This window comes from Balearica regulorum, chromosome 8 (genome assembly GCF_011004875.1).
Source record: "Balearica regulorum gibbericeps isolate bBalReg1 chromosome 8, bBalReg1.pri, whole genome shotgun sequence".
Taxonomy (NCBI): domain Eukaryota; kingdom Metazoa; phylum Chordata; class Aves; order Gruiformes; family Gruidae; genus Balearica; species Balearica regulorum.
This window is the reverse complement of record NC_046191.1, coordinates 31,832,065-31,848,068: the sequence shown is the minus strand read 5'-3', so window position 1 is coordinate 31,848,068 and position 16,004 is coordinate 31,832,065. Positions and strand designations below refer to the sequence as shown.

Below are 16,004 nucleotides of genomic sequence, written 5' to 3'. Positions count from 1 at the left end.
TTTTGAGCCCTCTGAGTAATGTTCTCAGATGATTGACACCTGGCTCCTTCCTCTTCAGAGCTGTATTTGCTAAGAAGGTGTATCTCATTCCAGGCTATAGCTTAAGTCATTACTAAAAACCATTTAAAAAGGCAAAAATAGCAATACAATAGATATGTGTCAAGGCTTTTTCCTAGCAGTTATCTATGTGACCTTAATTCTGTTTCCCTGAATGACGTGTTCTTATCTTGAAGATAAAAATTCACCTGTTTCATGTTCTTCTTCCTGAGAAGAATCTGTAAACAGCAGAATGTGGATGAATTTGTAGGGGAAGCTGAATTTACTTCCTCTCTTTCCAGCACTCAGGGAGGACTGCAGGTTTTCTGTCGATTTAGTTAAGTATCAGTGCTGGCTAAAGAAGTTTACTGAGACAATTGCTGTGGGGTTCAGCTGATAGTTATATCCCTAAACAGATCCATATTAAAAAAAAAACACCCTTATTTGGAAAGAAGCCAAGTGAATAAAGCAGTATACAAAGCTGAGAAAGCTTCCAGTTTCTCTTGGGCTCTATGGACAGAAAAGAGGAAGGTTTAGGAAGGTTTTTCATGGCAGCTGGAAAGAATGATTAATTTAGGATTAATTTGCCAAACCTAGAATGATTCCAAAATGTGACCTTCAGCAGAGAAATCATGGAAAATGCCAAGTCAAGAGTGCTCTGCAGTGGTGTTCGATGTAGGAAGCTTTTTGTCTGGTTCAGAGCAGTCAGTTCCATGCAATCTCTGATGGAAGTAAGCAAGGAGTCACTCATGTAGCAAGATTTTAGGTAATGCTGTCACTGAGTCAGCTGTTCAAGGTAGCAGGGAGATGCAATGGTTTCGTGTGTCATTTGTAACGAATTAGCTGGAATCAGGCAAAAAGCAGATGGGCAAAATCCACATACGTATTTCCAGAAAGCAAATGATTCTTTGGCTGAAGGCCAATCCAATAATAACAAATTGGTGTGCTGACATAAAATGTGTAGGTTAGAGCATAAGGTCTAAATACCATCATTAGAGTTATGGCAGAGATTTCATTTCCACAATTTGCAAAGGGCAATATGGAATCTCCTTGGAGCAGCACTATTGTACGTTCAGCTGGTTCTTTAGAGATTATATGCTTATGCTTCTTCATTTTCCTCGCTGGAAGTGAGAATAAGGTATAAAATGGAATTTGTTAGAAGGCTTTCTCTTTCCTTACAGCAAGAAGGTAAGAGGCTTCTTTTGGGAGATGAATTGCAGAAAACCACAGTTCGTCTAACAACATATAAAGACACTTGTTGCCCTGCACTATTATTTAGAGAAACTATAAGCATCACATGCTCAACTTCTGTGTTGTGAAGTAAGGGTTCTCCATCATCTTGCAAAAGCAAATACCATTTATACGTGAAGTCTCAGTTCTTTTAAATCAAAACCGTTACCAAACACAAGCCTAACTGATACTCTGACAGGCTTAGGTAGAAACGCAAAACTGCCTGGGGCATTTGCAATGAGACCACGTGTTCAACATGTGAGTGGCCATACTTGGAGACACATCCATCCCTCACTCCCTAACACGTAATTTTCTCATATTATAGTACAGACTTGTCAGTTACAACAACGTGACTCAAAGTTATCATTAACCCTACTGTAACAAAACATTTTTTCCTGGGCTTCTCCAATCCTTACACAATTAGGTCAGTGGGAAAGATTCGTCTTTTTTGTGCAAGCAGTCTGTGCTTGCCTCTAGGATAAGGCAACTTACAGCACACTTGCATGAATTTGACAGCAGCTATTGTAATGTTGTCACAGAACAGATGTAAGCAGTTTTGCTTTACAGCATGCTGCTTAACGTCTTGTCTGGGCTTGTTAGAGACAAGCATAGATAGTCTACAGACAGGAAAATGGAAATCACAACTGATCATATCACAGGCTTGTCCTTACATTTCCCCAATAGAAGCTGCTAGCCTGAAAAACCGTTACTGAAGTTCGTTACGGTGTTCTGCCCAGAAGTACCTGCTGAGAACAGTAAAGTTAAGCTACAAACCACATGCTTGTAGGTGCTTATGCCCTCATCTCTACTCCTTGAGTTGAAGGCAACAGTACAGAAAAACATTGATTTGTCAGCTCTTCTAGAAAATACCAGCCAAGCCCCAGACATACATATATATGACATTAAACAGAGGTGTCACAGGCTACCTTTGAGACTTGATTACTGCCTGTTTAATTAGTACATTTAGGGCTCCGCTGTGGGCAGCAACTCTTTGCGTTAGAGTGTACAAGGAGAGGCTGGTATTTATACAAGCAGTACGAGCCTTCATTACTGCCTGGTTTTGCTTCTCCCCATGCAGTAGAGATAGCCTGGCTAGTTCCCCTATTTGGAGGTACCAGTGAAACTGCGTCAGCTTCCATCATAATCCCTTCCTCATCCCCCTAATTCTATGTGGTTCAGGTATTGAGTACGTATATAGATCTGTACAGAATACATGTACTCATGCCTGCTGTCCTGTCTCTTCCAACTGTTGACATGTTCTCTCAATGTATATGTGAAAAACAAGAATGTTGGAAAACAACTTCTGGGGAAAACACTGATGATTGTTCTCCAGCCTTGGGCTACTCCACCAGGAACAGTTAGCTCTTTGTTGGGGACATCAGCTGGACACACACAAACTGACTGGGGATTTGTTCTGGGCCTCTCTGTTTCAGAAACAAAACGAGAATTCACAGCGGGCTCGTGTTTATTTACAGATTAATTGCCTCTCCTTTCAAGGCAATACTTCTCCATGCTCATGATTGGGGTAAATTTGTTGAGATTTGCCAAACTCTTGTGGCTGGGTATGGTTTTTCACATGGCCTTCTCTACTCTGGAGAAAATACTTACTAGTACACACTTAACGGGAATGTTAGGGTGACAGAGTAATGTAACAACTAACCTTACACAAGCACGTGCCTTTGCATGCCTGTAGCTCCTGAGCAAAGACCATGAAGTAGCAGGTTCTGCTGCTCCAAAACGCCCTGCTGATCTTCCTGTTTGACCCAAGCAGAACACAGGCAAAATTGAAAGTTAACTCCATAAAATAAAAGTACAAAGCATGCAGAGAACTGGTTCTGCATTTCAGCCTTAGCACATTCTAATAGGCTCCATTAGTAAACCACTCTATACACCACGCTACTTCTGTGGCTTTAAGAGATAAGTTTGTAATTGCTATTCAGCATGGTTTGGGGCTTTTTTTATTCCCCCTTTGGGAACAGGAGTGTATCACACAGCACCCGGATGAAGTTCTCCGCAAGCAAAGCGTGTTTCCTGTTAAAAGTCATTCCCAGTTATTGATTTCAAATGTCCCGGAGAGCTTAGCTCAATTTGGCTGCTGCAAGGAATTTGCACAAACCATGACAAAACGCGGGAGGTGTTCTCAGAACTCAAACTATGGAGTTTAATCTGCTCTATTGTGCTGGTACCTAAACATGCCTGGAGCTGCAGCAGGTTAAATGAAGAGTCCAGCTTCCCTCTGCGTATTTTAAGCAGGACAGAATTTCACAATAGCTTTGTATAACCCCTTTGTGCAGATATCCAAGGGCTTAGGGGGCTGATTGGTCTCAAATACCGCTCAAAACTGCCAGCCATCATAGAACACTGTCTGTCTTTCATAACATGGCAGCAGAAATCTCGTGAGGGTGGTCTTAGCTTACTTTGCAGCCAGATTTCTACCCACCATGTTACCCCAGGGCTAAAAAGGAAAAGCTGTCATTCTGTACCATCACTCTCATGTAATCAGAGGCAGGGAGGGGAACGTTATTTATGTGAAATTCTTTCTCCTGAGAGCACAAAACCCGCTGCTGACCCTGACAGAAGTAGGCAGAAAGCCATGGAAACCCGGGGAAGTTACACAAGGGTGCAGAACTGTTTATGGAGCCAGATCACACACTGGACCCAATGTTGCTCGCGGGCAGTAGGTGGGGCTTTCGGCATTTGCGTGGGAGCTCTCCAATGAGACCCAGAGGAGGAGAAGGCTACAACCTTCTGGTTTTCATGTCAGCATCTCCCTCCCGTCGGGCTGGGGCATGGGCGGAGTTTGACGAAACTAAAATAAACAGACACGCAGCATCTTGTATGTGCAGCCTCAGAAAGATAGACTGCAATAGCTAGGAGGATAAGGACAGCTTAAAATGTAAGTATGCCTACTTTCTCCATTTTCTTAATATAATTAGCAGCTTGTGGAACGTTCTGGCTACACTTACGGCATCAGTGTAACTCACGAAGATGCCTGCTATGCTCTCTGTCCCTTCGGGCCATGTGTTAACAGCTGCAGAAAAACCCTAGACATCCTACAGTCCTATTTATATAAACAGATAGAAATCTCAAAACTAGGCTTTCCTGTAGATATACAAATTAATTCAACTGTAAATATTTGGAGGATTCTTCTCACTTTGTCTCCTCCCACGAAGAAAAGCACGGTTTTATGTAACTCAAAAATATTTCTTACATGCAGTCACCAACAGTACTGGCCACAAAGTTCTAAGACACAGCTGGGAGAGCTCTAACCAGCAGTTAAGAAAAAGTGTGTCAGAAAGGGGTTGGGATTGGCAAGTACAGAAACAAGGGAGCTACTGCAACAGCATGTGTTGAAATGGAGGAACGTTTACTCCTTTGCTTTCTAACATACCCAGGAAGCACATGAAGAGGAGAAATATGTTTTCTATCTAGTTGTAGCATGGAGAAATAGAAAGTGAAGTGACAGCAATGCAGGATCATCTTTGCCTTTGAAATGGCAATGGATAAAATAAATTACTGTAGGAAGGTTCAGTATAATTACTCACAATTGATTCTAATAAAACAATTGGATTCCTGCTTTATCATTATGCTTTGGCAATTTGTAAATACTATTGACAAGAAGTGTATTAGAGTAAAACTGTCCAGCTTGGGAGCATGTAGCAGTCCCTGGTGACCAGTCATCCCAGTAAAGACAGTGTCTGCTTTTAACTGCTGGCATCCGTCTCCTGCTGATCCTGCCTTGCTCTAGGGTGACAAGTGAAGGAGCTGCTAGAAAAAGCTCAATACGTGAGTGCTCTGTGCACTGCTTATTTTAAGGACTGTAAGTAAAACCAGTGCCAGCAAGTTTTGTCTTTTTTGATAAAAGCTTTTCAGCCTCACAGATGCCAGAGAACTCCTTGTAGCCACCTCTAAACCAGGGTACAGAAGGGGATTACAATAGTCTACGTCAGAAGAAAATGGAAACGGATACGGTAGTCAGGTAGCACAAGGCAGTTCCTTATTTTATAAAGGAGCCATGGTACAAAACCAGCCACTCACAAACGTCATGTTGAAGATGGCATACCTTAAAGACTTTACCACTGGAGGGGGGACATGCTGTGAATTGCATCAGTGCACCTTTAATACTAAAAGCCCATGAAAAAAGTAGAGCCACCAGTGACCAGGCAGTGGTTTCTTGTTGTGTGGGTGGCTATAAACAGTTGAGGAGGTGGAGGAATGAAAAATAACCTCAAAGTTTGCTCTGTTGCCCAAGAAACATGCAATTAAATTACACTCAGACAATGTACTATCATCAGGGTAAGTGCTGAATTAACTATGTGCTGTCTTTGCAACATGAAGTGCAAAGGACATCATAATGTAACAGAAAGCAGAGATTTTCTCAGGATGTAGGTTATGCACTCCAATTTGCCTGGGATTGACAAAAATCATAAATCCAAGGCTCCTAAAACCTCAATAATTTTAACCAGATGTGATTATTTCAGTAGTAATTTTGATTATTTTCACTTGCTTTCTTTTGGGACAGGGAGAGGAAGTTGAGCGTTTTCGTTTTCAGTTTTTTCTCCTGTGTGTAGCTAGGAAAGTAGCTACATATTCTTAAATACAAAAGATCTCATCTATTCATAAGACTCCTGGGCTAAAAGCCTTAAGAAAGGCATCTACTATAATGAGAGGCCCAATAAAGTTACAGGCACAGTCAACACCAGAGTACCCATCAACACTGACACATTTTCATCCAGGAGCAGAGCAGTTGAACTTCTTAAGTCACTTTTACTTACAGATTTCCACAAAACTGGCACTTGCAGAATCTCAACCTTCTGTTTTGCTGCCAGGAAATGCCTTCACTTCACGGAGTAGCAAAGGCAGCATATCTCAAAAGATAAACACTCCCACATCAGCCTTGAGGTAGTTTCCTGGTCCTGGTTCTCTGTTGGTTCCTTCAGGGCTAAAAGGATTCCAGCCCGTGTTGAATCACTGGGGATAAGCAGTAGAATCTAGGCCTTTTATAATTTCAGGGATGACTGCCTTTTAGAAAGCATCTATCCTTTACCTGAACTTTTCCAGTCACTTCTCAGTGTAGCAAGTGTTACTGAAAGGTGGAAACCAGAGGCTGAGGAAAAGCTCTTTGACATCAGGCAGAAAAGCCCTAGGGCTTTCTTCTGCCCCACATATCCCACATTGATTGAGGAGAGGCCAACCAACTGTATCTGCCTTTCAGCTCTGGCAAGATGATCAAATCCTTCAAGCAAACGTTTCTGTCCCTGGACCTGCAGTCCCCTCGGTGGAGCTCCACAGAGACGATGGTAACTGGGGAACAGAGCTCTCTGCAGTCAGGGTGCTGCAGAGCTAAGGTGGATTTGGGATTCTCAGGTCTGATGAACGTGAAGGAGCTGGGAAGCGTTATTATGGACACTGCTTACACCTAACTGCAAAGGGGGAGAGGAACTCCTATTTATTAGCTATGAGGAGCTCAGCTTAAAGCAGAACAGCATGGTTTTGTGCAAGGGAGGCATCAATTAGATGTTGGGGGTATGCATAGAGTCTGCAGCAGAGGCTGCCCAGTGCTATCTCATTGCAACAATACTTTCATGCTGATTTAGAAAAAGTAGCCATTTAATTTGTCATCTTGAATAATCATCTCATGGTTACCGTGACTTTTGCTACCTTTCAGGCAAAGGATTATGAACTGCGTCAGTATGAGACGGCAAAGTGGGTCAGCACAGTCATTAGGGGAGAAAGCCAGAAGGAGGCGATGCGCCAGGGCTTCTGGAAACTCTTCCACTACATCCAAGGGAAGAATGAAAAAGGTACAATGTGCTGGCTTTGTGCAAGAAGCACAAACGCAAGATGGAGCTGAATAGCATAAAACAGTAGATGAGCTGTAGGACACAGCTAGTGTTCCTAGTCTAACAGCCATGTGCCTCCATTAGGCCACCCAATCCCCAAGGCTGCTTTTGGTTTCTGCTTTTAGGGTCAGCCTGCAGGACCCTTTCCAGCAGCAGACACAGCTTACAACTTTTTTTTCTCCTTGCCTCTAGAAATGAAGATTGACATGACTGTGCCAGTGACATGCCTGATAAAATCGGGCTGCACAGACTTCAAGATCTCTTTCTTTGTGCCATTTGAACACCAGGACTCCCCACCACAGCCCACAGACTCAGATGTGTTTATTGAAGAACGGAAGGCAGCAGGGATCTTTGTCCGGTAAGCAGCATCAGCACAGCTCACGTATGAAGGTAGCTACTGAGAGTAGCTACTCTATTAAGAGTCTGGACTGCTCTTACTTAGAGCTGATTTTTAACTGTGGATTCAGAGCCTTGATTGGTAAAACCTGAGCATTTAGAAATCTTTCTTATCCTTGGGTCTCTTACTAAGAGCAAAGAATTAACCAAGTTTGGAAACATACATTCTTCAGCAAACTCTTGAATATTGCATTGAGTGGACTTCATAAAAATGCAGCCTACAGCATCTTCTTCTCTTGGGCACAGTCTGTGCTGTGCTACAGAACACCTAAATCACTCTTCCATCCCTCTTTAGCTGTAGTGTCAAACTCCCACAGTTCTTTATTACAGGAAAAGCATCCAAAACTACTCTTGCCCTCTCTGCATGTATTACAGCCACAGGCAACAATTTGTGTCAGGTAATACTCTCAGCATTGCAAGCAACCAATTTGAAAACTCCTGCTTTTTAAAATAGCATACATAGCCATGTTTCCTGACAGCTACTTCTGCATGGTGCACCTATGAACTACTAAATGCATCAGAAGTGCTCAAACACTGCATGCTTTGCAAGCCTGAAGTTTCCTTTGTGAAAACAAAAAAACAGGGGCTTGAACTCTTAACATAATCCCCCCTCCCTTGTCACTTCTACCAGGTCCTTCGGTGGATTTGCCTCCCCAGAGAAATATGCTGAGGAAGCTGAAGTCTTGGCCAGAATCTTAAGAAACAGAGGCCAACCATTCCACGAAGACTTCTTCTACACCGCAGGCTATGACAGTCCCTTCAAGCTCTTTAACAGGCACAATGAAGTGTGGTATTTTAAGAAGTAATATGGTGGGGAGGGGAGTATTAACATGCTACTAATCAGCTCTGCATGAAAACAAGCCTTATTAATGGCTTTTGCTTTAGTGCAGAAGAGATTTAATTTGTACATGGACACAGGATCATGTCTAATTCATTTTCTCTAAGATGAAATACTATTCTGGCTAAGAAGATTTCAGCTCTTTCCATAATATGTAATTTAAATTCCAGTAGATTGTACCAGCAGGAGTGGGAGGGAGATATGACAAACCTATTCCTCTTATTGAAGGGTTCTAGGGAGCATTAATCTGAACATAGTCCTGCAGAACAGACTGGATGTCTAGTTTTACTTCTCATTGGAAGTGCTACAGCAATAGCTCAAGTGTTATGGAGCATGAGTTCTTCACAGAGCTCACTTTCCCATACTGCTATCATTCTTGAGAAAACAGAAAAATGGGGGAAGTCAAATGAATTTTTCCAGAGAAGAAACCTACTGTTAATGAATTTTGAGAAGCAGCAATACCTTAGCAGGCCCTAGTGCCTCATAAGCAGGTTTTTTTTTTAAATAGTAGTATCAAAATTTCCCATCTTTCCATTTAACTTTTTAACCCATGGAGGCTAGATGTTGTCTTGCTCCAGGAGGCTAATGCCAGTGACCAGATTAGATTAAGAGTCCAGTGGAAAAGGGTTAGCAGTGTCCAAGCTGTAATGCTTATTCTGTGCCTGAACATGTAATACCAGACTTACTGGTGGCCTGTCACTATAGGAGCAAATACACAAATAGTAGTGTTTAGCTCTCATCAACAAACCACTAATTATTACTTATGTAGCTTTGTCCAAATCTCTGCATTGGTCAGGTCAACTACAACCTGCACACTAGCAACATCTGACACCTAAGTTAAGACACTTGCAGGACTAGCATTTAAACTAGTTTAGTCCCTGCTCTAAATCAAGCATTTGAAGCTTTTATAGAGTAGCCTGTAGCTGTTTTACAGCAAGCTATTCAAGTCAGAAAGCAGTTCACAACAGGTAGAGTTTACAAGTTTTTATTGGTTCCAATCAGCATCAGGCAAACATTACCAGTGTGGTAAAAAAACCTTTGGCTTTTTTAATGCTGTTCATGCAAGTGTAACCCACTGTTTTGCAATCTTCCACCTATTAAGACAGACAGAAGAACCATTATAAGGCACCAAATTCACACAAGAGGTTTGCTGGGAACAACTCAGACCTTAGATTTTCATCTCTGTTCAGAGAGAGAGTTCAGGCTAAGGTTATCATCATTTGTTCCAGCAAATAAATTATTACTATAGTTACACTCACCTTCTCAGTTCTTCATACAGTAATTTAAGTTGCCTCATCACCTAAAGCAAGAAAACACAATTAACATACACAGTAAGCACAACTGCTAAAAGCTCTACAGCAACTTTGTAGCCTCAGAGAAGAGTGGAACGGAAATTGTAATATCACAGTAATTCATTTGGCAGAATCAAATTTCATCAGTGGCTACAAGTATTCCCAGAAGCTTAAACAAAATTCATCTGCTGGGTGGTCTTACCTAATGAGGTTACAGACAGCACAGTCCTTTCCTGAGAAAGAGAGAACTAGTATCAGAGTAAGAGACATCACTGTATGTAAGTTTAATTATTTATCTATGAAATTCTATTTACTAAACTCATTTTACCTACAAGGAGGCTGCATTTCAGCTGCCAGCTGGCAAGAACTTTAACTTGCAACACCTAACTAGGATATACAAAGCTTACAAATCATAACTGAATTGAAAATACAGAATTACTAATATTGGAAGAACCATGGAAGAGTAGAAAGCTACTATTTGCTTTCTGATACTGTCTCTCCCCAATGTAAAGTTGTATTCAACATAACCAAGGCTAGCAAAAATTACCAAGTAGTGACAACCACAGCATATAGGGTTGGTGTTTTGCTTTTTCCTTAATTCAAGAGTGCAGTGTTGTACTGTCAGTTCACAGGATGGCCAGATACATCTGATACGAGCTGTGACAGTTGTTTGCTACTGTGCATTCTGCTCTGTACTAAGTTATCAACACTGTATTGGCTGAAGTGGTCTCCACTGACTCAGTTCCTTTATATTTCTACTGTGTAAAGACATCGAGCAATAAAAACCCAGTTTTTAAAGTCAGAGGCCACATCTTCTGTTCATACAAACAGAACTCTACACAGAGTCTACCATTAACTACCAGATCTATTATAGGACTGATTTTAGGCACCACTATCCAGGCATTTAGCAGAAAGACAATATTCCAGTAATTAAACCTCATGTACTCTACACTTAACTCAGATAAGTTAGTCTTGTTTCTCACACAAACTCCCTACAAGCTTCACTAACAAGTGAAATTATTAACACTCTCCTTGGCAGCACTTCAAAAGTTAGTCTGAATGCATGTACTGTTTCAGTGCAAGAGTCCTCCTCAGTCTCTTTCAGAGAGATTCCCATTGCTTAGAATTAATCATCACAAACAGTACATGCTTAGAGAAGCTCAATGTTTTGTTACTTTTGTCTATCCTTAGAGGACCGACCTCAGCATTTCAGACCTTACCCCCAACCACATCTCCATTCACATCACGTAAAAGCTCTAATCTAGCCAGTGAGACAAATAATTTACCACATTCTTCTATTTAAGATCAGCACTACTCCCTACAAAAGCCTACTACTTGATTTAACCTGCAAAAAGTTAAATAGCAAATAACTGCACTGGTTTTGGTTGGCAGTGCAGAGCTTGTGCTAGGTTACACACATTCTTTGTTATTACGAAACTCAAGCAATCCATAGCAGTTACATTATTTCAACTGGTCCCCACTGTTTCTTTTCAGTTACAGAAAGCTGTTAACATTCTGAAGTAATAGTCTTATTTATGGCAACTGAGAAGCAGCGGCTTACCAAGTAAGAAGCATCTGTCAAAGTATCCAGCAGTTCTCCCACACTCAAATCTAGGATACACACATAAGAAACATCAGCCCAGTTAAGACTTCCAGAAATCCTTTGTCCATTACTGTTACAATCATCACCGTATCTTATCACGGTCTTTAGTCAAAGCATGAAATTCAGTCCCTAGCACCTTGGGTAAAGTAAACCTTGTAGGCTGCTAGTAAACTGTCATCTATTAGTAGAGGTAAGAAAATACTCCAGGAACCTTCTGCTTAACACTGCAGCTACACTGCAATTAGAGGCCAGCATCTAGAAACTTCCCCATCATCTATCACACAGTTCTGACCAGTCATATGCATTTACTGTCCAACTTACTTTTACTGGTAGCACTACCAATTGTACCACTTCACTGCTCCACCACACCAGCCCTGGAACAAAGCAAAATATCAGACAAGCACACCAGCAAACGCACAAGGATGAAATCTAGTCAGGTGCCTGAAGTCAGATAGAGCTAATTGCAGACCTCCATGATTGAAGTCAAGGTAGTCACATCTCATCACACAGGCAGCTCACACTGTCAGTCACTGGACAGCTATCTGCTTTAGGCTAAAGTTGCTACGGGGAAAAGGGCAACTAAGCAAACGGTGCTATCAGAGCAACTTCATGAGCCCACAGGCACACGGCGAAGAGCTTAGCACAAACCAGCCTGTCAAGGCTGGGCCTTATCCAGCAGTTCTCCCCTTGAGCATCCTCCTGTTTTGGCCAAGGTGCAAGCAGCAGCCAACACTGGCCCCTTCCACCTCCTCCCTCCCAGCTTCCATGCAGTTAAATACTTCAGTTCTAGGCATTTTTTTTAATGCTAATACTTGTAAAGTTAAACAAGTACTTACATTACAATGCAAAACACTTTGGAAGCCTGCAAAGGAAAAGTTGCTATTAGATAGGGTCCAGCAGGAAGTTTTACCCAAAGAACAATTCCAGTGAAATACTGTATCAGCGTTTAGTCAAGTTTTATCCTCATTGGGATCAGAGACCTGATTCAACATCATCTACAGTAGACTGCAACACTCCCACCCTTCCACAAGGGGGGGTCTGAAGCCATCTCCCATTCTCCCCAGCACCCTCAGCTCCAGAGACTGCTGAAATTGCACAAAGGAGCAAACCTCTAAATCACAGAGTTTAGTGACATGAACTTTGTGTAAACATCTAAGGTGGCCTAAACCAGGAAAAGCACTTCAGGTACTAAATTCACAGTACTGTCACATTCACCACTTAGTCTCAACTGGCACATTCTAGAAGTCTTTAACACTGCAAAACAATTACTTAGTGCTTTTTATCATGAAGCATAGGGGATGTGAAGGCACACTTCAGGTACAGTAGTATCTTCGCTTCAGATTTTCCAGAAACAAAATGGATTTGCAGACCCTCTTATCTCCAAAAGCAAACTTCCAAGCTACAATGCAGCACACAAACAGAGCATCCACCTAAAAAAAATGGTTTTTTTTTAAATTACCTTCAATTAGGAAGGCCTTGGCTTCACCAGCATCAGTAACATGTGAAAACTTCTCACACTGGAAGCACAGGTATCCTCTGTCCAGGGCAGCCTGCAAAGCAACACCACTTGTAGAACTTGGAGCACTAACACCACATCAATCAAGATTTTCTGTTACTGAAGTACAGTAACATTTATTCTGCTGTATTTGTGCTTCGTTTCACAAGCAGAACCTACTCTATCCTTCTATTCATCCTGAATTTTTTAATGTTTAACCCATTTACAGATTTTCTGAAAAATTTCCAACACACATTTATGGAGCAGAAGAAAGTGTTTCACCCACAGCTTTCCAGGTGAATTGTCTGTCAAACTTAGCCAAAGGTACAGCAGGCTGCATCAGATAGGAGCGAAAGACAGTAGCAGTGTGATCACCATGGGTCATCTGCTGAACTATGCAGTCATCACACACAGCCTTTTACACACGTCAGGCATATAAATCAATTTTTACAAATGCAGGTAATACAATATTTACCTCACACAGCTTATAGCTTCATCTGCCAGTGCCTGCAACAAAAGGAAAAAAAAAATCAGACTCCCTCAGTCTTCATGGCCAAGCCTACACCTAGGAAGAGATCACAAGAGCTAGATACATCAGATAGGAGCGAAAGACAAAGCTCTGTTCTTCACAGGATATTCTGCTGAACTATGCCATCATCACTGTATCTGCTTTGGAGTAACAGTACCAAGCAATCGCCTCTTGTGAGAGTTTTGAAGAATTTAAGTTCTCCAAATAAAACATAAAAACCATTCAAGACTTTTTGAATGCCAGCAAGTATCATTTTTTTCTGCTTATCGGTGGAAATTAATCCTAAAGCACTTCCCTCCCATTTTACACATCCCACCCCTCTCACTGCAGTTTCAGCAGCTCCATGGAAGAAACCCCTACACGGACCCTTTTCTCACCAGATGATGCTTCTCCTGCAAGTCTTCCAAGTGTACAACTCAAATCCTGTAAGAAAAAACCTTTATGAACAGTATATTCAGAAGGCAAAACATCAAGGGAAATTCTAACTTCTTGTGCCTCAGAGAAAAGCTATGGTGGTAGAAGTGTTCATCATTCTTTTGGTCAAGAGTAGCAAATAAGTGTCATCATTGTGGCACCAGAGGGAAAACTTAGCTCAGGGAATAAAGTCTGCCTGCTGATGTTATTAGAACAAAAGATGCTGTCTAGACAAACAGCACCATTTTATGCTGAATTTTCAGTTAAGTATTTTTTACCTTGTGAAGTAGCATCAAGTCTCCACATTCAGTGGCAGATCTGGAAAAGACAGAAGTGTTTCAGACACTTGTAGAACTAGAGGGAGTACCTCCAGCAGTGACACTACACACGGAAAAAAGCCTCAGCACAGAGTTTTCAGAAATCACTTCTGTCCACTACTCTTATACCGAAACCATCACAGGCTCTCTGATTTAGTCACCATCAATCCTGAGAGTTACAGGTTCTTTTTGAAACAGCACTATTAGGCACTTTTTTCCAAACAAACTATTAATTGCTGTGGATAGTGAAACAGCAGTAATGAAGGAAAAAAAGGCACTTAGGGTACTATTGTAGCCTGGTTAGAGGCCGGACAGTGGTTCAGAAACAACGGGAGCCCCACATGCACCTTCTAGTACTAAGACAGACATGACTTAGCAGAAGAGTGAGGACTGCCTCAAGAGACACCACAGACAATTAATGAGTACAAACATTGGTTCTGTAATTTTCTGATACAGAAGTACTCCAGGCTAGTTGCTCCAAGTGCACCTACACATTAATTCTCAATTTAAACTCCGTCTTTCAGAAGCAGCACTTACCCATTTTGCAGCCACGAGAGGAGGAAGAGTGTAGTTGATGCATCTTAAACTGAAAACAGAGATTATCCATTAGTTTTTCTTCTAAGAATGAAGATTTTCCATTCACACATTCTCTTTCAAAAAATGCAAGTACAACTCAAAACAATACTCTGAGCCTTGGGGTGAAACTCTCCCTGATGCCATCTACACTCCCGCACTTTTAAGACTTGTTAAATTTTCTACAGCTTCAATTCTAGTGTGTAAGAACCGGGTCAGTCCTGCAGGCACTAACTTCATCTGGCTGCTCAGGAAGGACTGCAGTGTTTCAGCCACGCCAGATATGCCACTACACACTACTCCATGCCCAGCTCAGATATGTTGGTATTCATCATCCTCTCAGATGTCCCTACCAACATAGTTTTCATCATGTGCAGGCACAGGGAAGTCCAAGTGAGACCTCACACTACTTTGTTAAGATGGGGACTTTAACCTTAGAGAACGAACTACTACTCGGAGCATATGATACAAGCACAGCTGTCTCCTCATTTAACAATAAGTTATTATTCTGCAGGGGACGACCTCCACCTTCCCCATAAGGAAAGGGCTCTCCGCAGCCTGGCATCTGCTTCCAAGCATTAATTTGCATCTGCTTTCGCGCATCAGTTTACAGAGAAGCAGGCAACACTTAACCCTAGCACACCACTTTCCATTTACCGGTGAAAGCTACCTTCCTAAAAGCTTCATACAGAGCTAAAAAAAGAGAAATCTGAAGCTAATCTCTGCAGCTGCCACACGCCATCTTCCAGGAGCATTTCCCAGGGGAAAAGGGCTTCCAGACGAGACCCCGCAACGCGGGCTGTGCCCCGCTCCTCACCAGGCACCGTCACCACCTGGTACCTCATCAAAGCCGAGCCCAGGCCGCATGCTCAGCCTTCCCGCCGCGCTCACAGCCAGGGCACTGCCCAGCCCTCCCCACTCTGCCGCGGGGTGACAGGCCTCAAGGCTCAGGGCTCCACCGGCCCGCCATCTCCGCGGGGCCTGCGCCGGCCTCCCCTTCCCGCAGCCCGCGTGGGGGCTCCAGGGGACGCCCTCTCCCACGCTGTCCCCCGGGGGGTGCCCGCTGCCCGTCCCCCTCGCCTCAGGGCCGCCACGAGGCGGAGTCCCCTCAGAACGCCCCCGCGGCCTAGGCCGCAAACCGGGCCCCGCCGACCCAATCCACCTCCATCCTCCCCCGCCAGCGCCCATCGGGGACCAAGCCTCACCCGGAGCGCCTCCACACAGCCCCCCGGAGCGGCGCGGGCCCATATCGAGCGGGAATCCCCCCCACACACACTCACCGGCGGGGCCGCGCCGAGCGCTCCCACCCACCAGCGCCGCGCGTCGAAAGGACAACTCCGCGGCCCGCGCGCCCTTATATAGCACCGCCGCCGGTCACGTGAGCGCGGCAGGCGGCGCGCGCCCCCTCCCCTCTCGGCGCCCAGAGGGGCGTGGCGTG

The 16,004-nt window shown here is 43.2% G+C and overlaps 1 protein-coding gene, 1 long non-coding RNA gene and 6 other non-coding genes across 10 annotated transcripts; 1 reads left to right on the top strand and 7 right to left on the bottom strand.

Annotated features, from left to right (window-relative positions):
- The first annotated feature begins 4,031 nt into the window (after positions 1–4,031).
- Positions 4,032–10,437, top strand: HEBP2 (heme binding protein 2). Its single transcript, XM_010307695.2, has 5 exons — positions 4,032–4,162; positions 6,482–6,566; positions 6,935–7,070; positions 7,302–7,467; positions 8,137–10,437. The coding sequence occupies exons 2-5, from the start codon at positions 6,492–6,494 to the stop codon at positions 8,309–8,311; spliced, it is 552 nt and encodes a 183-aa protein (XP_010305997.1). The 5' UTR covers positions 4,032–4,162; positions 6,482–6,491; the 3' UTR covers positions 8,312–10,437.
- LOC142602813 (uncharacterized) lies at positions 9,313–15,962 on the bottom strand. 3 transcript variants are annotated; one of them, XR_012836643.1, is made up of 12 exons: positions 15,847–15,957; positions 14,531–14,579; positions 13,955–13,994; positions 13,640–13,685; positions 13,209–13,240; positions 12,698–12,788; positions 12,075–12,100; positions 11,560–11,612; positions 11,197–11,246; positions 9,838–9,868; positions 9,603–9,643; positions 9,313–9,437 (listed from the first exon to the last, which is right to left on the bottom strand). It is a non-coding gene; the product is annotated as an uncharacterized LOC142602813 (long non-coding RNA). The 3 variants fall into 3 exon arrangements; XR_012836641.1 differs by having other exon boundaries at positions 9,603–9,868; positions 15,847–15,962; XR_012836642.1 differs by having other exon boundaries at positions 9,313–9,868; positions 15,847–15,954.
- LOC142602853 (small nucleolar RNA SNORD47) lies at positions 9,712–9,787 on the bottom strand. Its single transcript, XR_012836672.1, has one exon. It is a non-coding gene; the product is annotated as a small nucleolar RNA SNORD47 (small nucleolar RNA).
- On the bottom strand, positions 10,702–10,780 carry LOC142602847 (small nucleolar RNA SNORD79). The gene has a single exon (XR_012836666.1). It is a non-coding gene; the product is annotated as a small nucleolar RNA SNORD79 (small nucleolar RNA).
- Positions 13,065–13,150, bottom strand: LOC142602857 (small nucleolar RNA snR60/Z15/Z230/Z193/J17). Its single transcript, XR_012836676.1, has one exon. It is a non-coding gene; the product is annotated as a small nucleolar RNA snR60/Z15/Z230/Z193/J17 (small nucleolar RNA).
- On the bottom strand, positions 13,320–13,402 carry LOC142602855 (small nucleolar RNA snR60/Z15/Z230/Z193/J17). Its single transcript, XR_012836674.1, has one exon. It is a non-coding gene; the product is annotated as a small nucleolar RNA snR60/Z15/Z230/Z193/J17 (small nucleolar RNA).
- Positions 14,073–14,139, bottom strand: LOC142602860 (small nucleolar RNA SNORD75). Its single transcript, XR_012836679.1, has one exon. It is a non-coding gene; the product is annotated as a small nucleolar RNA SNORD75 (small nucleolar RNA).
- On the bottom strand, positions 14,870–14,947 carry LOC142602854 (small nucleolar RNA SNORD74). The gene has a single exon (XR_012836673.1). It is a non-coding gene; the product is annotated as a small nucleolar RNA SNORD74 (small nucleolar RNA).
- Positions 15,963–16,004: the final 42 nt, after the last annotated feature.